The sequence below is a fragment of the Columba livia genome, chromosome 17, assembly GCF_036013475.1.
Source record: "Columba livia isolate bColLiv1 breed racing homer chromosome 17, bColLiv1.pat.W.v2, whole genome shotgun sequence".
Classification (NCBI taxonomy): domain Eukaryota; kingdom Metazoa; phylum Chordata; class Aves; order Columbiformes; family Columbidae; genus Columba; species Columba livia.
In genome coordinates, this window is record NC_088618.1 from 10620549 (window position 1) to 10645637 (window position 25089).

General features: G+C 38.5%; 1 protein-coding gene across 2 annotated transcripts in view; it reads right to left on the minus strand.

Annotated features, from left to right (window-relative positions):
* Nucleotides 1–28: 28 nt before the first annotated feature.
* The window catches only part of CCDC60 (coiled-coil domain containing 60), a 50706-nt gene continuing 25645 nt past the window's right edge, over nucleotides 29–25089 (minus strand). Inside the window, exons 3-14 of one of the 2 annotated variants that reach the window (XM_065033779.1) lie at nucleotides 24715–24806; nucleotides 14616–14792; nucleotides 13516–13638; nucleotides 12463–12567; nucleotides 10819–10909; nucleotides 8800–9028; nucleotides 5954–6044; nucleotides 5265–5360; nucleotides 4717–4839; nucleotides 3189–3320; nucleotides 1768–1957; nucleotides 29–333 (exon numbers count right to left, since the gene is read on the minus strand). In XM_065033779.1, coding sequence (XP_064889851.1) covers nucleotides 235–333; nucleotides 1768–1957; nucleotides 3189–3320; nucleotides 4717–4839; nucleotides 5265–5360; nucleotides 5954–6044; nucleotides 8800–9028; nucleotides 10819–10909; nucleotides 12463–12567; nucleotides 13516–13638; nucleotides 14616–14792; nucleotides 24715–24806 — 1548 coding nt within the window. In that variant the 3' untranslated portion in view covers nucleotides 29–234. The remainder of the gene's footprint in view (nucleotides 334–1767; nucleotides 1958–3188; nucleotides 3321–4716; nucleotides 4840–5264; nucleotides 5361–5953; nucleotides 6045–8799; nucleotides 9029–10818; nucleotides 10910–12462; nucleotides 12568–13515; nucleotides 13639–14615; nucleotides 14793–24714; nucleotides 24807–25089) is intronic. The other variant, XM_065033780.1, reaches the window with a different exon arrangement.

Sequence of the window (25089 nt, forward strand, 5' to 3'; positions counted from 1 at the left end):
TGTTTTGCAAGACATCTTACAGGAAGGAACAACAGTATTTAGCTTTTATTTTCTATGGCCAACTACAGCCAGTGGAGCACTGTAGAGGGACGAATTTCAGTTGTGCAAGAGTGGTTAGTGGGACTTCCTCAAGTTCACTCCCCTTCCCCAGTCTTTATTGAGACAAATCTCAACAGCCAGTAGTTTTCTGTTTGAGGACCATCGTAGCTGGAAAACCATCTCGTGACCATTTGATTAAATGGTAGAAGACTGTGCACTGAGACAGGCTGCTCTTGTCTGAAACCACAGACTGAAATCCTCTTCTGGCATCTGCACAATACTTTCACGTACAAACTGAAACAGAAAAGAGTTCTTTCCTGAGCTTTTGTTTAATGTGAGAGAGAGGGATAACGTGGGAAAATATGACCACTGTGACAACAGAACAAATGTAATGGCTTCTGCAAACAGTTAGTATAGTGCTTTATATCACCAAAACATTTTTAATACAACTTTCAGAACATCTGGATATGCTCTAACAGGACTTAAAGACAAAACTCTACAATCTTCATTGCAGTTTATATCCCGAATCCTTCCAGCTCAAGTCTCTGTGTTTTAAACTTGCAGCTGTCTTCTACCTACCATTGCAGTACATATATTAAAGCAACTTGAAGTTAAATAAGAACTTCATCTGGAATCTCTACCAGTATTAGCCAGTATTCAGTGATGATCTTCTTTTTCCTAAAATGCAACAGTTTCCTTTATCTATTCCAGTCAGAAGGAGCACCAAGATCCTCCTTCCTCTAAGGCTGTTTTTGAAAGATGTATAAGTAAGTAGAGAGTAGATTTGGCTATGCTCACGCTTTTCTCTATTACTATTGCACTAATATGAGGGATCAAAGTGCAAAGGGAACATAATAGAAGCAGCAAAGAAATCAATCTAAAAAGAACAGCAAACCACAGAGACATTCATTGAATGTTAAGGCACAGCTGTCTCTCTGGTTAGTGGCTATGCAAATTAGGGCACAAGAGAAAATGGCTCTTTTAAAAAGATATCAAGAAAATACAGGCAGTCTGATCTTGACATGTTGGGTGCTAAAATTTAGCCTTTGTAAATCATGATAACACTTGATATATGCGAGATGCACAGTAACCTGCTACCTTTCAAAAATTTCTGTTAGTCTTGAACATTAGGGTAAACAACTGCGATGAGACCAAAAAACACAAGGTGGCATCATTGCCATTTTTTTTAAAGTAAGCTACCTGGTTAGACTACACATCAGTACACATTCTAAGTGTATTCTCTTTCTTGTGTCCTTCCTCTTCTGCCAATTGCTTCTAGAGCTACAAGAGTTGAGCCCAACTTAAGATCTGGACAAGCAGATTTTAGTAGTTTTTTTTAGTGTTGCTGAAGGAAACAAAGATATCTGCAGAGTGCCTGAATCCGTGATATAATACATTACTTGAATTGCTCATGGATATAACTAACTGGGAATGACAGGCCTTTTCTCTGCAAGTATCCTAACAGTTTATGATAGATGCCACTTTCACTGTGGCAGTAAATAAATCAAATGACATAATAATAAAATGATATTGGTTATTAATCCAATGCATGTCATAACATCTTTCTTCTGCGGAGTTCAAAGTGCCTTGTAAAAGGTGAATACATCTTCATTTAGTGAAATCCTAAATGATTTAATCTTGCAACTTTCCACTGCATGAATTTTACCCATAGACACCAGCTCTCCCCAGCCTCATCACACAGAGAATCACGGACTGGGTTCATCTCACCTCCACAGCTGCAGCAATTTCTGGAGAACACAGCTCCCACACCTGGAGATCAGCCAGAGCCTTAAGAAAGGCATCTGGTTCAATTTTCAAGTCAGGATTCTTGCCATATTTTTCTAGTTTCTTTAAGATTTTATGTACACAGTGGTCACTCTTCACAGACTCTGGGAGCCTGGCAAGCAATTCAGGAAGCCTTTAGCAGAAAGAAGAACAGCAATAAAAGAGAAGCCATGGGAACAAATGCACGTCTGATTAATAACTCTGGGTTTCCTGGCATTTCTGCTACTTCACCGCCTCCATAGCTTCCACAGAAAACATTTCTCTTCAGGGAATGCAACACTCAGTGTAATTCTGAGTGAATAATGTGAAAGAGCTTTACTTTATTGGAGTTGTGCACCAATTCCCATCACGGGGCATTGAAATAGATGCTTCTTCATTGTTCATTTAAATTTGGATGACAAACTTGGGTATGAAAACAAATAAAAAACCCCTAACAAATGTTCCCATTTTACTACATATTTGTCCTCTTCATCTTTTCTCTATTTATTTTGTTTAGCCTCTATGGATTTTCCAGTGCAATCAGTGCCGGATCCGACACGCTTTCTGATTCTCTTTACTATCCGTTTTCCCTCTGCTATCATCATTCTCCTCTATAAATCTCACTGATTTAAGTGCAGTGTAACATGCAGTCTTTACCATTTCACTCTGAATATAGAGATTTGGGGGCATTACACATTACAATAAAAATAAAACTCTTGTGAAAAGACTGCCGTTGTTTTTAATGGTCTGTGTAAATTCTCCAGTGCTGCTATGACAGTCCCAGAGACTGATGTTCCAAACCTTTCCAGACAGTGTCTGACTGGGCTGTGCTGTGCCTTCCATTGCAAAGGGCTGATGATTTGGCAGCACATCAGCAGGATGTGCTGTTTCCCTCCAGTTTGGAACACACGTTACTGGGACAGCAAGAGAACGTTAAGGAATTTCCTTCTTAAACCAGAAAAAAAGTGAAATGGCCTTCAGTAGGGCCAGTTCTACACTCAGGAGTACACTGCTAGTATTCAGTGATCTCTCATCTCCAGGTTACAGTGCATTTTACATACTTCCTGGCAGAAGAAGTCTCCTCTAACACTGCACCTGGGGAGGGCATGTGAATACAAGGACTGAGTGCTTTTTGCCTCATAGCACTAGAAAATAACACTTCCTCATCACCTTTCTTATAATTTCCAATTAATCTATCTGCTGAGCAGGCCGAGATCCACTCCTGTACATCGTATCTGTATTTTTGTTGCTACCAGTTTGAAAAGCCTGCATTTCCATCAACTGATTCAATGGATTCTAGTGATACTTTGCTTTTTGGACTAAAGACAGAACTCTAGGACCCTGACCATCTCTCATTTGAACTGAGGGTTTCTGTGCCTCCTTACCAGTTTATTTCACCTTCATCACGTTCTCTTTCGGCTCTTGGGCCCAGCTGTCTTATTCTTTCCATGTCTTTTCTAAAATCTGTCAATTGTTCCAGGGCTTGGAATTTTTCACGACATCGCTCTTCCTGGCTCCTATGGAAAAAAAAAAACCCACACACACACAAAAAAAAGAACCTTTAAAGTTAAAGCTGTGTATTAAACATTACCATGAATCTGCATAGTTAACTGGGAAGATACTACAAAAGGCAGAAAACAATGAATGTGAAGAACACATTGTACGTTCAGTCTGTGGACACTAATAACAATGTTTGCTTTTGCAGTGTTCTGTACACATCCATGTTTCTACAACATATTAAGAAGGGTTTATGTTTTTTGTCAAGTCTAGGCTGTGGGTAAGAAATAAACTTCAGGATCATAATGTTTAACTGAAATTCAACCACCACTTTCTATCAGGTGTCCATGGCTTAAAAGCAAACACAATACCGCACAGTGATTTAGGGCTAAATATTATTTCAAAATACAACAGAAGAGAGGTGGAATAGAGTGACCTGAGCTAGAATTTCAACCCAGAGATTGGGCTCGTGTATGCATTCTTACAAAAAGTACTACCGTGTTATAACAAAAAGGAACATCTACTTTTCTCTCCAATAAGTTTCTTATACTATATCCTGCCAAACTGATGTTTCATCTTCAAATGCTTATCAAACAGAATATGCTTGTGTGGCTGTATGGAGAATGGTAAAATAGCTTCAAGGAGGAAGTTTCCACCTGACTTGTCTTTCCATACTGCAGGATGCTGGAAAGATCAGTTCCTTATGCAGTCATAGCAGCTGCTAAGGAAAGAAAACAAGGACCCAGCTCCAGATAAGGAAAGCTCTGCGGACAAAAAAAATCTAAGTGCGAAATGGAACAGAAGAACAGAAAAAAAGAAAGTGAGAAGGTGAAAGAAAATCGTGCCCTTCAGAACAGCGATGTAGAAAAGGTCTGATGCTTACTGAGACAAAAGAATTTGCACAGATGACACAGATGAACATTTCTGGGTGAAAGAAGGACGACAGGCTTCAGCTGGTCAACAGAAAAATGTCACTGATCTGGGAAAGGGCCTTGACAGAGCACATTGCAACTGCTACTTGTAAGAAGGGTCAAAGTAACATTGAAGTCATCTCTGTGATACAGTGATCGCTGAACTGAAAACACAAGACAGCCATACACATTATATATACCTAAATTTCTTATTCTGTCTTTGAGGGGAAAAAGACTATAATGTCCAAAGTAAATATATCCAGTATTTTTAGCAAAACTATTTCCATTAAAATAATTTAGAAATATCCCAAAACACTGCTGCAAATATTTAACCTGTAATATGTATTTTTGTACACAGTCATAAATCTTCCTGTCATCATCTCTATATTATTATTTTAACATCAGTCCATACCAATGCATCTTTAAAAGGCCTGAGGACAAGTCCTAAATCTGGTCAGAAGGTGTATAGTGTTTTAAGAGCATACAGAAAACAGTTTTTTCCTACCTCTCAAGGTGCTGCAGAGTATCATGTAAACAAGCAGCTGCTTCTTCACGTATTGCTGTGAACTCTTGCCTCATATGAGCACACAAGTTAGATTTGCTTTTAGTGGAAGAGCTGATATTGTGGCTGTAAATCAAACAACACAGAAAAGTCAAATTGACATCTTGTGGTAAGCATTTTGTGGTAAGCATCTGTGTTGGTCAGAACATACAGTCACATGAGCCCCTGTAGGTTTTAAGATCTCCTTAGCCTCAGTAAAAATCCAAATTTAACATTTTTAGTTCATCAGATTTATGAAAGAACTTTATGAATCCAAAAAATTTAAGTGATAGCAAATTTGGATTTGTACTGTCGTTCATTCCAGTCATATCCTTCCAGGAAAATGCCTTCACATTGCATTGAAATGTACCATGTGCTTCAAGGCTTCACTGGCCTGCCTTGGTCTCACGTAATAAAGCATTCTCTGACATTTGCATGCCAAATGCTTTCCACACATAGAGCAGAGTTTATACAGTATACAACCCGCTTCAAAACCAGATTGGTACCCTTACCTCTGGGTTTTGGGACTCTGCTTCCTTGATATTACACTCTCTTTGTCCTGAACGAATGGCACGTTTGCTCTGTAATTCTTCTGAGCCACTGACGAACTATAAGACACAACAAGGCTTACAATAGCATACAGTATGCTTTCCCCAGAATGTGAAAAATTCTACAGGGGCTGATGAAACATTCTTAATATTACAAGACTTGCTGGAGCTACCCAGGTACAAAATTTATTTTTACTCAAAGGGAAAAAAAAAATGCTTCAGCAAAGTCTAATTGTAAGAATGGTTTGTCAGCTTCATCAAATAGCTGTGGAAACCACCACAGAACTGAGTAATGAGGGAACACATCTAATATAAGCTTAACTAGAAATGTTATCGGGGGACTCCTGAAAAATGGAATGGTAGAAATGGAAACATCTCTACAGGAATAAGATAGAACATCGCTTTTTCTACAAAGCTGCTGGAGCATAAGGTCTTTTTTGTTTGCGAAGGCAAGATTAATGGTGTATTTTCCAGAAAACACAGGCTGCTTGCACAGCAGTAAAATGGGCTATTCCGCCACCCGTGCCAAAAATTGTAAAAGTCATCTGAATTCATTGATTCCAGTTGTTTGGGGGTCGTGGCAGGGGAAGCATTAGCTCTGTCCTGATAAGTTGCTTCTCCTAATCATTCAGAAACTCTTACAGGTAACATACCGCTGCAGTCCCAGCTTCTCAGCCATATTATCTTGTTTACGGAAATCTTTTGACGAATGTTCACGTATTACACGCATGACTCTCTGCAGGGCTGATAAAAAAAAAAAAAATAAAAAAAATCTGTAAAAGCACACCAACTCAATAGTGCACATTCCTCTCTTTGCAGAAAGGATACCATCTATACCAGCCTGAGACACCCTAAATAAACCTGCTGTTTAGGATTTCTAAAAACTAAAGTTTCTTCCAAAACCCCAGCTTTTTCAAGATGTTTCAAGATAAGTACCCAAATATGAACATACCCAATTCATTAATCACTTTTGAAAACATAAGCTAAAACTTAAGACATGTCCTCAGGTAGCCCTTCAGTGGCTACAGTTGCCAGGTTGTCCACTTTTGAGCAGATCTCTCTACAAATAACACTACTCTCTTTTTGCCTTCCACTCTAATGTCAATGCTTACATCCTCCTCTCCCTTGAATACCTGGAAAGCCAATTTAGCTCACTGTTTTCCTTCAAATTGACATCTCTGTTTTCCTTCCCACTGCCATTTCATTCCTGCTTAGATGCCAAACCCCTGAAGGGACACCGAGACAGCCACCTTCTCTGCGTTATTCCCTCCAATCACTCATGCAGTAAAACAACTGTCACGCTTGTTATTAAAAATCCCAGTGTTAGCTGTCAAATTCTAAGTCACCCTCTGAGGTGCTCAATGTGTCCTACATGGTAATAAGTGACATTTTTACTGAGAACTCAACACCTTGAAACTGTAATCCCCAAATTCAAAACATCGTTTTCCTACATTTTTGTGAAGCACCACATATAATAAAAAATCACTGCTGATAGTTGACTGTGTTAAATAGCAGAACAAACTATTTCTACTTGTTAAAAGTACAGATCTAAATATTACACTGTGAATTTATAAATGTGAGACATGGCTGGAGCAAATTGCTGGCACCAGCTAATGGCCTAAAATGTTAAGAACCACACTTATAATGAAGATTCTGTATTAGGTGTGGTCAGATGAGTTTTAAGAGCGCCGAGGTCCTGGCCAGAAACTCCTGCATTCTATCACTGTTTCAAACGATGGCTCCACCCTCGCTAGTAGGGTAGCTGTACTTGTAATCCATTTCTGATTTGTCTGTGAAGCATCCTATTACCAGAATCCTGGATTAAACACAACTCCGGCATCTTTGGAAATTATTACAGAATCAAGCTTTTGCTACAGAGCTGCCCCGCAGAAACTAACTGCACAGACTTTTAGAGCTAGGAATATAATTCTTGAAAGGAGCAGACTAGTAACTCAGGCCAGTCCCCTGAAGTCGCAGGTCATCATGTGACAGATGCTGTTCCAAAGGGTACACTGAACATCCCATACACAACACATACCGCAAGATAATTCTTGATGTCCCACAGCAAATGGAGGCTCCCAGCCGTTACAGCTCTCAAGATTATTTTCAAATCTCATCTCACATACAAACCAGTTGTTCACCTACATCTGTAAACAAACTGCTTGAAATCATAGCTTTGAATTCTCTGCTACTCCCATTTGTGTGCAAGGAGGGCTACTGATGTGTGCCCAGTGCCACGGACAGAGCAGCTCTGTAGGTAGTATAAGATATTAGCGAAAGCTTCCTGATATACTACCCACCCAGCTTCTGGCAGTCTGAACCTAAAGGTCTTTCAGACCCAGAGAATATGCCCATTCCTTTACATTTAAGAGCAATTGTTTTTCCTTCTACTAATTTAATTGGTTTTGGACTTGAATATACTTCCAGCAACATATTGTAACAATGAATGCCTAAGTTTAAACGTGCATTGCATGAAAACACTTCCCATTGCTTTAAATTTTCTGTCAGACAATTTAATTTGGTGTCCCATAAATCTGGCATCAAGGGAACTTGTGAATAACCACTCTCTAATCACTATTTTCCATGCACAACCTTGTATTCAGCCATTTCTTTTCTGCACTGAAGCACCCTAGTCTCTAATTGGTTCTCATACAGCAGCAATTCTACATCTCTAATATACCTCACCCTTTTTTATTTCCCATCAAACTTTACCACCTCTGATACCAGCCTGTCTGGATTGGAAGGGCCACAGCTGAAGAGCCACTTACGAAACATTTGTATTTTTGCATAACATGTTTTCTGCTTTGTCTTCCACTTCGTTCTTAGGGTTCTTTTTGCCTTTTTGATAGCTACTGAACATTCACAGAGTGTTCTCGATGAGTCCAAGACCTCTTTCCTGAGTGGTAATTTAGAGTCTAGCAGAGCATGATGTCAGCATAATAATTATAATATAAGTATTAATTAAAAGATAATTAGCAGTGCTAAATGCTAACATGCTTTTCTGGTCCAGCTTTGCTTAGAAGGAAGAGACATACCATTACCTAGCTTTGTACTGACACCACTGCAGAGCTAGCAGACTGTTCTCTCAGGTCTAACAAGCACAGGTTATCGCTGATGGGAGGAGCACTGACTAAGAAACCCTTCGGTTCAACAGAATCCCCTAAGTTAGACAGATATGTATTTAGTGGATCAGCTGGTCGTGGCAGAGGACAGTTTCACTGTTTTCACCTCCTATAGGACCTTATAGATGTGGATGACAATCTGATTATACAACTGCTGTAACCGAATCTTAAGTTAAACTCTTACTTAATAGTCACATGAGATTATATTGTCTTTAAACCAATCTGCTAACAGGGAGGGCACAGGGAGACTTGCACAAAGTTCCATATGCCCGAAGAGAAACACACCGGTATGTCTATCAGCGTCTTTGTCATAGGTTCTCCCTAGTAACACTGAAGGCAAATCCATCTGATACTGGCAGTCAAGAAGAGTAACTTACAGGCAGAAAGAAGGTCTTGCTCTTTAGCTTGTGCTGACTCACTCATAATATCAGATGAAGACAGGTTGATCTTGGTGTTGTCTTCAGAGCAAGCTACAGTGGAAGTTACGCTGTCACAAGGGCTTTGACCACGGGGAGATGACTGACTGCTAAGCTGAGAGATGCCTGGAGTAGATGCCCTGTATATCTTCCTCATAAGTGGACTGCATCGTGTTTTCCAGGTGCATTTCTGTACATAGAAGGAAAAATTAAGAGGAAGAAGGCATCCTTTGTAGCAATTTGACAAAGAATCACATTTCTTTAACTAGTAAGAATTCAAATATTAGATCCTTCTGGTCCTCCTGTAACCTCATAGATTTTTCTCTAGTGACTTCAAGCAAGCTAGTTATTTCTTGGGTAGGGCCTCCTTCATTTTGTTATCTTTCTTCAGTACTCCTCTGTTATAGCATTAATGCCACCACATTAAGCTAATTTGTCAATGAGTTACACTGCAGCTGCACAGAGGGCTGGTAAAAGAGCAACCTTTTCATGTACAGGGAAGAATAGGTCAAAGTGGTTTGATGAATGTTCAGGTCTCCTCCCAATATCCTGGCAAATTATTTTCCTGTGTCAGGAATGTAAAACTGAAGTCTGAAAGATGACTGAACTCTGCAGGCTTGATAATCAGAACAATATGTATATGCAAGTACCCCTGAGGAACTCAAAGTACCCCAATTGAGGAACTCAATATTTACACCTGAGGTTTCACATCAAATATGAAAAGCAGTGTTCAAGTAATATTATCATCAATTCAGGGAAGAAAAATATCTCAGCAATGTAAGTGCTAAAAGACACATTCACTCTGCTTTCTTCTGGTCCTGTTCATTTGAATCTGATGCTAGAGAACTGGTAAGACTATATGGAAAAATCAGAAAGCCTCCTATTTAGAAACAACTCTCTTATTGATGTGACTTGCTGACTTGCCTCTTTGTTTGCCAACAGCAGGAAGTATATTTGCACAAAACCACAATATTTGTCTTTTAAAAGTTTCACAACTTTTGCTGCTTATTCTCCAGCAGAAATTGTAATCTCCTATTGAATCATTTTAATTATGTTATGAAGGCACAAGCTGCAGGTGTTGAAAAATAGCAAGAGCAAATAACCTGCATGTAACAACAGCTCATATATCTAAGAGTGCCTCACCTGGGGTTCTAAAAGCACTTCACAAAACTTGTTTAATTTAGCCTTAGAGGGGGCAAAGCAAGGAACTAAAAGCTTAAGCAAACTGCCAAAGATCAAAACGTAACATCTGCTACAGAGTGAGAAACCCACTGGTTCTTTATTGAGTTCTTAGTTATACTCCTAAGCACTCACTCCCTCTTCATTTTCCTCCAGTCACTTAAGCAGTTTGAAAAAGCAAGTCTTTCTGTGGTGTCAGACAGTAAAACAGTTACCAAGTGTTACAGATCACTTTCTAGTGTTTTATTTTCTTCTCAAGTATTATCTTTATTTTTATTTTAAAAGGCTTTCATCTGAATTTCTTGTTTTCTCCTTTCCTTGGCATTGCTTTGAACATGGCAAGTGAATCCTGTTTTCTTTAAAGGCCTCAATATTTGGCATTTGTTTCTGAATTTAGCTTTAAGTTCTGGGTAAAAAGGCAACCAAACAACTCATGACTAGAACGTACTGGAATAAGGCCTTCAGGATTCCAGTCTGAAATCCCCATTTGACTGAAAAAGACCTGTTTATGTGAACAAGTACTGCTACATGACTCTGGGTCATAAAAAAGGGGGCAAATGCAAATAAGAGGCTAGTTATGTTTTAGCTGAATATCTAATTCTTACCACATCAGTACTTATCACCAAGACCGAATCACAGTTTCAGTCAGCTACACACTGCTCTATTACCTACTATCAAGTTGTTATTCTTCAAAACCTAGAGAGACAAGTATTCTGTAGTCACTAGACCAGATCAAACCAACAAAACAGATGCTTGAAGAGTTGGATTAGGTCCCAAGGAAGAAATTAACAATGAAGTTACCTTTGTGCGTGAAATAAAGAGCTCCCACATGTATCTTGCTGTCTTTTCCTCTTGGATTTCTTTTACTGTTTTTTTACAACCACCAGGGTCCCTAAGTGAAAACAATTCAATTAGTTTTCCATTTCAAGAGACCTGCTTTTATTATATATTTATTTTAAGAAATGCAATAAATGTAGAGTAAATGGTCGCTGACCATTGTTCTGATGTATATCTTTGCTTTTAAGAAATTGAAAGAGAATGCAAGGTGTATGAGCCATGAGTATGTTATAGTCACAAGTGAGGAAGGATCTGAATTAAGAACAGTCATTCTCTGAACTATCATGAATGTGCTGGGCCAGATTGTGCTTTCACCTTGCTCCATGCAAATAATGAAGAATTTTGTCCAGTATAGCAAGATTTCATGGATAAAAGTGACAGCAGGCTCATACAAGTTTGATTTTACCATGCTGTTGGCTAAATGAAGACATATACTGGTCCAAAAGTGTAAATGTTGCATCATGATGACAAAGGTAAATGCAGAAGCTGCAGTCCTTGCAGCTGCGGTATAACAACAGGGCACTGCTGAGGTAGCCTCATTTATCACTCAGTCGCCAGTTAATCAGTCAAAGGTTTTACAAAGCAGATTAGTGTTCTAAGCTTCCTTCTATCACCACATTAGGAAAACAAAAACAAAACCACAAAAAAACAACAACAAAAAACCTCCCTCTTTTTGTGCACTACTTCAGAACCTGGAAATGAATCAGGAGCCTTGTGTATGTATACTTTGCTGTCAGCCTGTATATGTGAAACTTGCTGACAAACTGTTTCTTTTATCCCAGTCTATTGGTTGGTTCCCATATGTAAAGGGGTGAAAAAATCCATCCATAATACATAGTAGACAGATACTCCCCTCCAGTTAATCAGGCTAATTTTATATAATGCTACTCTGCCACCTCTGTCATACGCAGGCACAGTTTGTCTTGACTGAGAATATACAGAGAAAACAGAACAGCTTTGAAGAGCTCTGCCCTGCAAATCAGAGCATAAACAGTTCACTGTTTTACCAAACTCTCATGAATAATTTAAACACATTATGTCAACATGATTATATTGAGTAAAAATGTTGGGAACTTAATATTTACTTTTAACAGTATAAGTTCAGAAGCAATGCACCTTTTACAAGTATCCATCACTGTCATGCATAATTGATAGAATAAAACCAGCTATTAAATATCACTTAATAGCTGGCTTTGTTCTGTAATTATAATGTACATGACATTTCTGTCATGTTCATTGGGATAAGCCTCCAAGGGAAGGCTATGGGAATATACATACATCTATTAGTCCGTGTATTTAATTTGCATAATTATTAACCAAAAGAGAGAAAGGAAAGAAAACACAACTAAATTTGGCTGGGATAGCTCAGTATTTTCTCCTAGTTTTGCAACTTGCAATAATAGAGGACCATGCTGTGCTACTGATTGCACCATACAACTCCCTGCTGACTACAGGGAGGAAAAGCCGATGCAAAATTTGTTTATGTTGCTCAGCACAGAATTAATAACATTTCACTCAAATGGTTATTACTTGAAAGAGAAATAACATATAAGGGAGAAAAGATCCCAAACTCCTCATTCCATCTACTATCATGCATTGCATACGTACATTGGATTCCAACAGGTTAATATGGAATGCATCGAACTGTTGGATTCAAGAGTCGAAGCCTCTAGAAGCCAGTGTATGGCACACAGCTGTCGGAAGAGAAGTTTGCTGCAAAGAGGAGACACAGAAGTGTTATACTATAGAGTCAGGGAAACAGGCAAACTGGCACTGTGTCGGCTGAAGTAGACATGTTCAGCTTTTCTGAAGCAGATTATTTTTTCATTATCCCTGTGAATTCTAGACACGTTTCAGCATTTTTGTCATGTTGATACCTAACTCTCAATCCTGAAAGCATGGTTTTTGATGTGAAATTTCCAATGGACTTATCTTGGTGATGTGCTTGGTGCTTTCATACCTATGAGGATTCCAGCATTTATCCCTTTATGGTACGGATTTATATGTTTTCTGGATCCTACAGTAGCTTTTAAGTTTTGCATTTAAGAAAAAGCAGCATGTGAGTTTAAAAAAGTTGGACTCATCTTTTTCTGAACTAAGATTATCTTTGGCATTTTAGTTTATTCCACGTGCAAATGTAAATATATTAAGACATTTTTGGTAAGCAACTGGATCAATGAACTTAGAATAGAACAGATAGTGTGTATTAGTGACTAATATAAAATATACAGAAGTGTACACGGTACAAGTACTGTATTCTCCCTCTTTTGTAGGCCTACTTTTTTAACAAGGCAAATTAAATTTTCATTTTGACAGCCTTTCCTTTAAATGAACCTTATCTTGAAAGCTATACCACATAAGCAAATCTTATGCAACTTACAACTTGTTGAGTCAAGACCAGCAAAGCAAATGATGCGTGTTTGCGTACACACACACATACGAGATTTTCAGTAACCCATTAGTATTCAACCATTTAAAGTTAGAATTTAAGAGCTGCTATTAGTAAAGACAGACTATTTCACTATAAACTCCTGAAAGTCTCAGGATATGCGTTCACACCTGAGCAGCAGCTCTAGGTATATAAGTTACGGGTCTGTGTTGCTGTGAATTTCGCTATGTCCTACTAAAGAAGGCAGGGCATATATCTGCCTTGAAATATACCTGTTTGCTCCAGGGGGGTTTGGAATCAAGACACTGGTATAAACAGGAGTGAAAGACCGTAAGGTCATCTTTTTTTTCATATTCCCCAATTTCATCAGGTTGTCACCATCTGTCAGAGAGCAACTGCGGGAAAGGACAAAGGCTAAAGTTAAAAAAGGAGTATGTGAAATGATGACAGAGCCAATAAAACTTATGTTAACATCACCACACTTCCTCTTCTCCTCACATTTATAAGAAGTACTTAAGTGTATTTCTAAATTCTTAATTACTGCATTTATTATGATTTATTAATATAACAAACTTCACAGAATCACAGAATGTTAGGGATTGGAAGGGACCTTGAAAGATCATCTAGTCCAATTCCCCTGCCGGAGCAGACAATGCAGGTATACATCCATAAAGGGAAGCGGAATGTAAATCTTTTTACCTCAGCCTTGCTGAAGAAAGAAGCCTTTGATGCAATAAGGCTTCAAAGGTGTGTAACCTCTAGAAGAGCTACTCTGTCCTGCTGAGCAAGTATTTAATCATCTCATCACCTAGTGAGGGTTGACAAATGGAAGACAACCAGAGCATTACAACAGGCATTAAAGGTGCACTGAAGAGATCAGTGTGAACCCAAAGGAATGAAGACTATCTAATGATCAGACAGAAAATCTGAAAAAGGTAGTATTGTAAGTAATAAGTCTGAACTAGAGAAGAAACCCACTCTGCAAGCTAAGCTACTTATTCTGCTGAATGCAATTCTTTTTTATTCTTAATGCTGTGGTCCCATTGTGGGAATAAAAGCATGGCACAAACTCACCAGCCTCGTCCTTTTCTCCTCAGAGAATCAGTTCTGATTTGGCTATAAAACCTTTCCTGGGCTCATTAACCTTTTGCCTTTAAAATTTCTTCTTTTATAAGCAGCATCTCAAGCACCTTTCCCCCCCCATGCTTCCTAGGTTTACAGCTCCTCATCTACCTAGATTATAAGCATTTTCTCTTTCTAGTTCACACAGTAATAATAATCTGCCTCAATACCAAGTAAAGACAGGAACTGGAAACTGTCACTTAAAAACCACTGCCCTCAGGCCACCCAAAGCTCTCTTCAGTTGACTTACTTGTTTATTTCTTCCTCTGACTTTTCTGCATCAGAGGAGTATATGGATGGTTGGAATTCAGTTCTCCATATCGTGCCCTCATCCTGCTGGGCTGCTTCCAGTGCGCTCCTCTCCAGTGATTCTTGGTGCAGTATATGAAAGTAGTCTCCACCTCGCTTCACAGAATTGATGTGACGCCTGCCAAAAACCATCACAAGTTGGTCAGTGTACTAAAGACAAACTACCACATTGATTAATTTCTCTGTTTCCCACCAATTTCATTCTTAAAAGAGATATCACATTCTTCTATAGTCAAGAGTTCAATGTTAATATTTCCTTCTGCAATATGATAACAAAGGCCAACAGTTCCCCAGTATGAACTGGGAGATCTCTCCCTTAACTCTTTCAACACTGCACAGGTTAATTATTAAATGTCTTGAACTCAGCATCACCTTGTCCACTACTTGATTTAAAAACTCCCTGCCTAATTCTAATTTATAGCAGGCAATTGACCACTGGGCCCCTCACTGTCTTAACTCAGTTGTCAGAACCTGACACACACTGCCCTGAAGCCACCTGTTAGCTGCTACATTTCACTGGCTGTCAGAAGACTGCATTGTCAGGAACAGGGAAGCTGCCGGTGAAGCCTGTGAGTGAAGACAACAGGCAGGGTATTACTGTAAGGGAAGAAAATAAAGAAGCAGCCATAATGCACTCCCTATAGGGTGACAACAGAGGTTAGGGGAAGGGAAAAGAAAAAGTGAGCTAGGGCAGGGAAAGGGGTACAGCACACAATTACTCTATAGCCTTTGATTAAAATGTTAGCGAGAATGTAGCAGCTGATCCAAGCCAGACAAGCATACTATCCAGGAGTAGGACGCTTCCCTTGAGTTAATGCCTTCCTGAATTTTGAATGGAGTGTCATTGGGCCATATTGATTGTTTCAAACAATCTTTTTTGTGCATGAACTCAGTTGGAGATGGTTTCCTAAAGGAATGCCATGCACTCCTGAACACATGATGCCAAACCCTTGCTGAGGGAAGCTGGTATGATCATGGTGGACGAGTATTGTGAGCTGCAATAACCATGTATGTATCAAACAATTTAACTGCATAAAGATTTCTCTGGACATGGAAGTTGTTTGCCACTGTTTCATAAAATGGCTTATTCAATTTTCTTGTCTTAATGGATACAGCCTTTATATCAAAAAGCTAATGACAGAACATCTCCTGCTCCAGACACTATACAAAAAGAATGTTGCCTTTTCCAGAGGCTTACAGCCACTTATAAATACAAATGAAACCAATGTGGCATTGCTCTGAAAGCCACTGAGAGCACAGGCTTTCTGAATGCCATTTCCTGTATTTTCATAAAAGCACTTCAGGTCACATCTGCAACACTCCCTCCTCGAGCAGCCAAAGCTCCTCCGGGCACAGGGCCAGACCCTGCGGAGGGGGTTGCAAGGTGAATATCAGCTGGACGCTGCCTGACTTGTTGCACTAGTGACAAACTGAACATTGAGCTAAGGCTTCTCACGTGAAAAGCAAGTGCAGTTTTACGCATACCGCTATTTAAAAGCATTCTGAGTAACTATTTTCTATAGCAGAAAAAGTAATACAACAATAATCAATTTCTGTCTAAAACAAAGCACAGGAGGCAATAACTTTGAAACTACAGTAAATAAAACTAAACTGTATTCTGAACATTACAGACTAAAACTGTGGATTTAAAAAAAACAGACAAACAACAAACAAACACAAAAACCCAAACAGCATTAAGTCTTCCAAATGAACACTTCACATTATTTGCAGCCATGCCATCGTGAGCTGTGATCCCATCACAAATCTCAGATGAGGCTGATGAGTATTTGGATCCTGAAGAATCCAAAGAGATATCCCACAAAGGAAGTGGTGAGAACAGGGAGCTTGTTTCATTTGGATTGAACTTGAAATCTACACCCTTACCTAGTTTCAGAGGGCACCATAGTACTGGAAGGTCTGTCTTTTTGAATATATAATAAAATGGAAGTTCTGAGAACCTGAAGTTATGAAGGATCCTATGGTAACCTCTGCAGGAGCATAAGCACCAATACCTGCATTCTCATCAGATTTCAGTTTATTAAGCATTACTGTCATTGCTGTTTCAGTTGGAATAGGACACTTAAAATCATTCCAGTCCCCCAAAATACTATATTTGTGTATGCTCATTAACAACAGACTCCATCTGAACTGTTGCCACATTCTAGTACCCGAAGCAATTCTTGTATAACCCTTAGCTTTCTGACAAGGTGCTGTAACACCTAAATAGCTAATAATTGTGAAACATCAGGAAACTCCAAGATAAAAGAAAATCCATATGCACACAGTGCTTTTCTTATTTACAAAGCACACACAAAACAACAGGAGAACAAGCTCTGTATTTCTTGTAAATTGTCAACAGTGATACTGATTTATACCAATGGAGAATATGTTCCATTCTCTTATCAATACATACTGGAGCTGCTGACCATTTCACTCAATTGTTTAGTGCTTTACATTCAGCTTTATAACGTGTATCTATGCCAGTATGTCCCAAATTTATTCACATTCAGATGGCTTCACACCTTTCCCAAGGGATGTAAGGCAGCCTCGTTGTGAGAACTAGTCCATTGCCCACATCAGTACTCAGTGAGTTATTACAGGGTGCACACATGACCCACCTTTAAAGCTATCGAAAGCCACAGAATTAAGTTTACGTGGTGGTGAGCCTGAGCTAGCAAGTCCTACTGCTGAGCTTTGCATACAGGTCATACCCTGAAAGTTTAGAATGTGGACAGAAAATACGCAACTATTCACAATCAATATGTAGATACTAACATAAATTAACTACAAATTCTGGTTTGGTAGTGTTTACAGCCAAGTTAGAGATGCATATGTATACATATGGCAACGGAGAATTAGGAACTGACTGGTTAGTACTTCTATTTAACAGTAATTACATGGTAAGAAGCAAATGGGTAAATATTCATGCATCTACTTAAATTCAGTGAAGACCAGGTGATAATGACATTAAAATCTACTAAATGTGGTTAATAACCCATAGAAACTCAGACATATGTGATTATTTACCACACTGAACCATTAACCATTCTGGCAAGGAATAAAAGTACTACCATATCAACAGCTGTCTTGAGTAGCTGAAGACATACAAACAATCTAGAATACTCACATTATTTTAGATGTAGATTCCCATTTTATTCTCAGATGAGTGCAATACTCTGTATGGAAATGTCTCTGTTTAAAAACCAAACCCAGGATACTTGGCTAACTGGAGGTACAAAAAGCAACATACCAAAAAAACCCTGGATTATGTTTAGTTGGAAATGTGTTATTCTCAGTCTAGAAAGAACAGAGGGCAGCAGTTTATCTTTTAGGAAGTCCCAGAACACAAAGACATGTGCACACACACACATGCACAACTTTGTGCCATGCTGTAACTCCTCTTCCTCTTGATCTTCATATAAAGGTTTTATTTTTGAGTAGGCACATTTAGGTTTCCAGCGCTTGGTGTCTCTGGAGATGTACGTAAATGAAGGTGAGGGGTGGAAGTACTTCCAGAGCAGCAGGGAAGACAGCTTTTACTACTAAAGGGCAGCAAAATAAATCTGAGATTTCAAGGCTTTCCTTTAAATATTTCTCTAAAAAGCTGTGGGGGAACCATTACTAAAACTTCAAAAGAAAAAAAATCTGGATGTCGCTGGGATTTCCAGTCTCTTGCTATAAGAATGTACAATAAAAACTTTATGCTCCTATCACCACTAAAAACCTCGCTGCTTGTTAAGTGGAACTTCATTGAAGTCCCTGATCCTCTACCAAAAAATACTACTGGTTCAAGATTTTCCTGTGAATGCAGAAACAACTCATGATCTAGTGTCTTAACCTTACTACATAAAGGTATTTATAGAGCCATGACATTTTACTACTAAATAATGGCAAACCCATTTTAAGTGCTAGCTTTGTTCAAACATTGTGACAACACGTCATTTTGTATCATAATAAGTGGGATTAGAATCTTGTGTTTAGATAGATAGTAAAATCTAATCAGCAATGAACTGTTCCCACTTATTAAATTTCAAACATAAACAAACATTTTTGCACAAAAGGAAGACCGAGACTTAAACAAACAGCCTGGAAAGGCAGAATTGTTGTTGGGAAAAGCAGCCTCTAGAGTGATTGATGATAGAGATAATGATTCATACATCCGTACACTCAAATGCTTGTCTTTGCCATGACTGCTGTCTAATTAATGTGAGCCATCATTCATGTAAAAGAAAATTTTTGCTTCTGGATAAAAAAATGCTGCAAACTGCCAGCAGTGACAGTGCTAGAAACATGCCAATTAGAGTGATTTCTGCCAAGCAGCAAAAGGGCACAAAACACTGGTTTCCAAGCAACTGACATTATGAAATATTAAATACATTGTAAACTAATATTGGCAGATAAACATTTCACCTTCTCTGTTGGTACTGCCTCAGACTCTTCTCTGCTTTTTAACTCTCCATTGCCTCTTCTCCCCGCTTTTACAGACTTCGCTGTATCTTCCAGTAAAGCACATGCATTAAGGAATGCCAACTTATCATAACCTCTGAACACTAACATCTTTTTTGTCTGCATAGATTAGAATAGGATTGGTATAGATTCACGGGTAAGGATAGACAAGGTCATAGCCAAAACTCCTAGACATTGTTTTTATATGGGCACCTGTGCTTAGATGAGTGTCACCACATAGTGTTTTCCAGTTTCTAGCACCCTTGCTACCTCCTTTTTGCACAAAGAAGTATTTTCAGTTAGTCTCATCTGAAGGAATGTGCTTATTTTTAAGCACTATTTTTTGTGGCAACGTTTAACAAGAGTATTTCCAGTACACTTGCATGGTCTTGGCAGCTGAGTTAGTCTACAGAGTGATTCAGGGCAACCTGCTTTTGCTAGGGATTAACAACTACAAGCTTCCAGTGCTTTGGTAATCCTTTTTGCTGTGTAACTGTTCCTACATCTTTCTATAATTTGTGATTAGTTATAAAGACTTCTGCTTTCTTGGTTCCCACAGAATATATCATCATGCAAGTGTGGATTACTTAACATTATTTCTGTATCCCATTTACAGTTGTCACTGGAACAAAGCAATAAGAAAGGATCTGCAGCAGAGCTGAACGTCTTTTCAAAGGGGTTGTACTTCTTGTTTGGTTAGTTTTCCCAAGATAAGCAGCACAAGATTTCCTACTGCAGAAGTGAAAACATAATTCTTAGCTCAGAGCTAAAGATATCTGAATGCTCAAGGACAAAGGTGCTGTCTTTTCTGCCATACTGTATTCCACCCACTGAATCTAACATTGGGAAGTGCTTGGTCAAGGAAGTCAGAGCTACTTTGTGTCTGCTTGGGCAATCTCCACTGGAAGTAAGATGCATTGACCTACAAAGGAAGAGGAATGATCATCGTCTACAAATTTCCCAAATAGTTTTTCATTATATGTTGCACAAAGATAAGCAAATTCCTTCCTACATTTCAATACTGTGTTAGGTAAAATTATATTAATATCTGAGAGTTGACAGGTGCCCTAAAGGGAATGGGTATAACTCATCAGTAGGAAAGCATTGGTACATCTTTCTAATTGGGATCAGTGACTGATAGTTTTGAAAGATGAGTAGTTCGAACAACCTTGTGTTCTGCCATCATCCTCTTTTATATCACCATGAGGACTCAAGAAAATATAAGAGAATATTACTGAGAGGAGGTATGAGGTCATAATTATAAGGTTTATCTTCAGTTTAATTATGCTTTTAATGTGTAAGGTAGAATATGAAAGCTTTATGAACACAGCTAAGTCTGTTCCGGTCATGACTCTTCAAACATTTTTGAGATAATTTTAAAATTCATACTACTGTGCTATGTCACTGTGATCATTAAAAAACTTCCTCACAATTTGTTTCATTATACTGTTTCATACAAACAAGCTGCAAGATCACAGACACTACTTCCTGTGAATATGTATCAATTAATGTCCAATTAAGACAACTGCTGAGTGTTCCTTTTCAATCAGAAGGAGGAAAAGCAGCAAAATCCAAATCCACAAAGGTCATTTGTATTCACCGACTCCCTATAGTTTGTGTTAGCATGCTACTCTGCTAGCCTGACTGCTTTAACTGAAATTAAAAGTTGCTGCCCTGGAGAAGAAAACTCCAGTGTTCGTTCTTTCTTTCTCGCATTTTCCACTCTGCTTTTTTTCTAAAATAACTCCTTTTCTATATTTTGAAATTGTTACTAAGTAGTATTGCTGACATGTCCTTTGGTCAAAACCATCAGTGCAGTCATTCTCACTTGAAATTTTATTTTCCCACAATTTCATATCTCAATATTTGGTTAAAAAGTCCATGGGTTTGATTTCTTTGCTCTTCTTACTGTTATTTTTTCATACATGCAGATTTAGGTAAAGTAACATTGTACACACTCAAGAAGAATGGCTAGCACATTTCCATTGTTAAGAAGTAATACAATAACACTCAAGGAATTTCCAGGCTCACACAACATAACACAAACCCAAACCATACAGTTAATGCATACCTTTGATTTCCAGATATTAAGTCTATTGGATATTCTTCTGCATACTGGGTCATTTGCCTGCTGTACATTTCAGAAAGCATTCGAGAAACTGAGTTCATATTTCAAAAAATCTATTTCCCTGAGTTTTCTCAAGCAAATTCTCCATGACCATTATAGCTCATATCCTACTTCATTTCCTGAATAATACATGTAGGATACGTTACTTAATTGCCACAGTAAATAGAATCAATTATAGTAGGCGTGTTACAGGATCACTACTGGGATTTCAATGTAAAGAATGTGTGGTATTACACAATATGAACAGCAAACTTCATTTGAGCATTTGTTCAGCCAACTGCACTTTCTAGACACTAGTATTAAGGCGGCCACTGACTACACAAAAGAAAAAGACACATTTCTCCTTACGTGTACTAAGCAGCTTTGACTAGGCCCTGACCATGCTAAACTTCTGATCTTCAAAAACCAAATGTGCATAAAGATATAATTTACAGTTCAGTAAATATACATTTATTTGTGGAGTAGCACAAAATTAAGTCTTCCCTTTCTTCATCTTCAGTTTCAATTGTCGTGGAAAACTTTCCACCCAGGCATGTGCAATCACATGATGCTGGCTTTGAATGCAGTTGTGAATTAAATTTATGGGACTGAAAGAGGATGGCAGAGTCAAAGATGCTTTAACAGGTAGGCATTTTCCTACTTACAGCACTTCAAATTCTGCCTGAGTTATTAAAATGAAGTTGAATTCTTTCCACTTTCTGCATCAGCAGTAAAAAGGATTCCTGTAAGCCAAGTTAGGTATTTAAGAACAATTGCACATCGCTGTCCTCTACGGGTGTGATCCAGGTACAACTGATCAGGACTTGACAATTCTGTGACAATGTACATAAAGAAATATAAATCTTATTTGTCCCTTTAGCTGTATTGGTTTCTGGAGGTGAGAAGGGATGAAAGACTAAAATTTGGGGTTTTAATCACTCAGAGAAAAGACATCAAAACACATTAGTATCAAATCTATTCACATCATTAAAAATCTAGATTTAACATAATTTTGTAGATTGCATTACCATTAAAAATTCAGTGGAAGGCAAATCTGCATTTATCATAATCTGGTGCAGGAAACAAAAATGTCTTCAGTTAAAAGTCAGCCAGACTAAACACTTCATCTGTTCTAGGAAACAACTGCACTCACCCACAGTAATGGGCTGAATCGCTTAAGAAGTCTTTCCCTGGAGCTTCTGATTTAGCAGGCCAATTTTGAAAATAAAAATCAGAGAAACAGAAGCATCACTGAAGTCTAAAAGAATAAGTAAAGCATTTACTTATCTGAGACACTTGAGTTCCAATTGTAGCTGTTCCAGTGATAATTAATCTTACACCCCCAATTTGACTTTCATAATTTACCCATGAGAGCAATAATATTTATCCACCTAATACCTAGAAGTGCTGTAGAGATGAATAAGACAAAGTTTGCATGTACTTGAGTGCTAGGAATTGTAAGATTTATCAAACTAACATCCCTAAAAGCGTAAGATAATCAGTAACACAAGCAGTTCTCATTCACACTGTGCCATCCATGCTGATTTAAAAGCCGCATATTTATGCAGTGACTTCAGTTCAGATACATTGCCCAGTTTCCAACCTCAATTAACAAGTTACTTGGCAGAGCTGCAGAGGGGTCAAGTGATTTGCTCAAAGGTATGTAAAGTTAACTGCTCAGCTAAGAGTTAGGATCAATATCTTGAGACTCCCCTCCCCACACCACCTGCACCATTTCTGACCTCGCCATACAGCATTCAACACAATGCTCTAACACTCAGAAACCAGGAGCAGAAGAAACAGATTGTATAGGGAGGCAATCTACATATTTCCCTGCTTTCAGTATGGACAAATCATGTCCAGCTTCAGTTTGCACCACTGTTATCCTATATGGTGCTTCTTTAGCACATGGAAAAGTTAACTCTGAAAAGCACAGTTTGCACCACTGTTATCCTATATGGTGCTTCTTTAGCACATGGAAAAGTTAACTCTGAAAAGCATGACTTTCCATGCCACAGAATCCTTCAGATTTAGTCTGTCACATAAAGGACCCCAAACACCACCACCTTGGAAAGCAGTACTGTATCTTGTTACACAGAATCACAGAATGTTAGGGATTGGAAGGGACCGCAAAAGATCATCTAGTCCAATCCCCCTGCCATATTTGCTTAGATTTCACTTAATAATTAAGTGTTTATATAGGTGTCTGTTTCACTGCTGCTTGCTTTGATTCAACCATTTTTATCTAGTGAATGTTCTTCAAAGACTGAGTCTAGGAACCTTGAAACACTTGTGTAATCTGTACCCTGCTGGGCTGGCAGTGATAATTTGTCAGTTGTATTTGCAGCAGGCTGTAACTAAACCTTGCCAGATGTAAATAATCTTTTTGTACTACTGCTTGCTGTTTCAGTTGCAAATTAATTCATTTCTTAGCTTCACACTCACATCAAGAAAGCTAGGAGGTTCCAGGAAAATTTAGAAAACCCTAGAGTCGCCTCTTACAAGGCTTATTATGCAGTTTAGCAACTGTTTAAGCTAACGCTGAGCAAATAGAGTGAATGGTCTCTGTAGGCGAGTTTGGAGTGCAATCAGAATGTGTGATTGCAACAGGAAAGCATATTGAAGCCTCAATCACCTCAATCTTGTCAACTTATCACCACCTGCAGTGACAGTGGTGAAACATGGGTGACAATACAACCTAAGTGCATTTAAGAATATGAGCACCTAAATGAGAGCATACTCTTTGCTAAAGCCTGTTCCCAATAGGTCTCCTTGTGTGTTTTCTTTTTAGTGCATGTGGTGGTGGTTTTTTTAATGAGACCATAAGAAATGCCCTGTTGGGACAGGAGTTTGTGTCTAGTGGCAACAGAACATACTTTCTAGGAAAAACATGCACACCAGCTACTTTCTGTGGTCAGTCCCATCAAACAAATAATAGTTGCTGTCCAAACTCAGCTGGCTAAAAGGTATAATAGGACAGGGATTTGGGATCCTATATAACAGCTCAGTATCCATTAGATAAGGGGTACGAAAATCTATTCCTTCCATGTCAGCATCTTCCTGAGACTCAAGTTGATATATTGCAAATGAATCCATGCAGGTATTTCTGTAATAGTGGTAGAAATTTTCACTATGATTTTCCATCACATAATGATCATTATGTGTTCTAACACTGCTTATTTTTGACTGCTTTGTTGACTACTTAATTTTGGCACAACACTGTGTCATGAAAAAGACTGCAAAAAGGTAACATGCACCTTTATAGACAATATAGTACTGACACAGAGCTATCAAACAATCATCCCTCATTCTGCATTGACAACATTTTGAATATACATAAAGCCTATAAAAGAAGAATTGTAAACCATCTTTTCTAAGCTGTTAGTACAGTTGATTGTTTTGCCTATAATCCAACTGCTGCCATTGCAGAAGCAAACATTCCTTTCACCGTGACAAGCCTGTTTCTGTATGCTCTGGATTCCCTTACCTTGCATGAGCCAGAGCTTTACTAAGAGTCCTCAGCTCCTTTCCTGTTTCTCTAGCTGGGGAGAGCCTCTTCACTGGTTCTAATGAATCAGGCTAGAAATGATCACATTGAAAATAAGTATTATGGTATTAATTATGAATAGCTTAGCATAGAGAAGGTATGTGCAGTCTCAGAGTTCAGTTTTAATCACCAAATGTTTTCTGAGACAGTCATCATCTGGGACAGCATCGTGTCATTTCACAAGCATGTAAACAAGCCTGATAGCACACTGCTGTGCATGCCTGTGTGTGCATGTGTTCCAACAGCCTTTAGCTCATTGGCTGACTTCAAGTTTGACAGAGATATTACAGGCAGTTAAGCAGCTGTGAGCTTCAC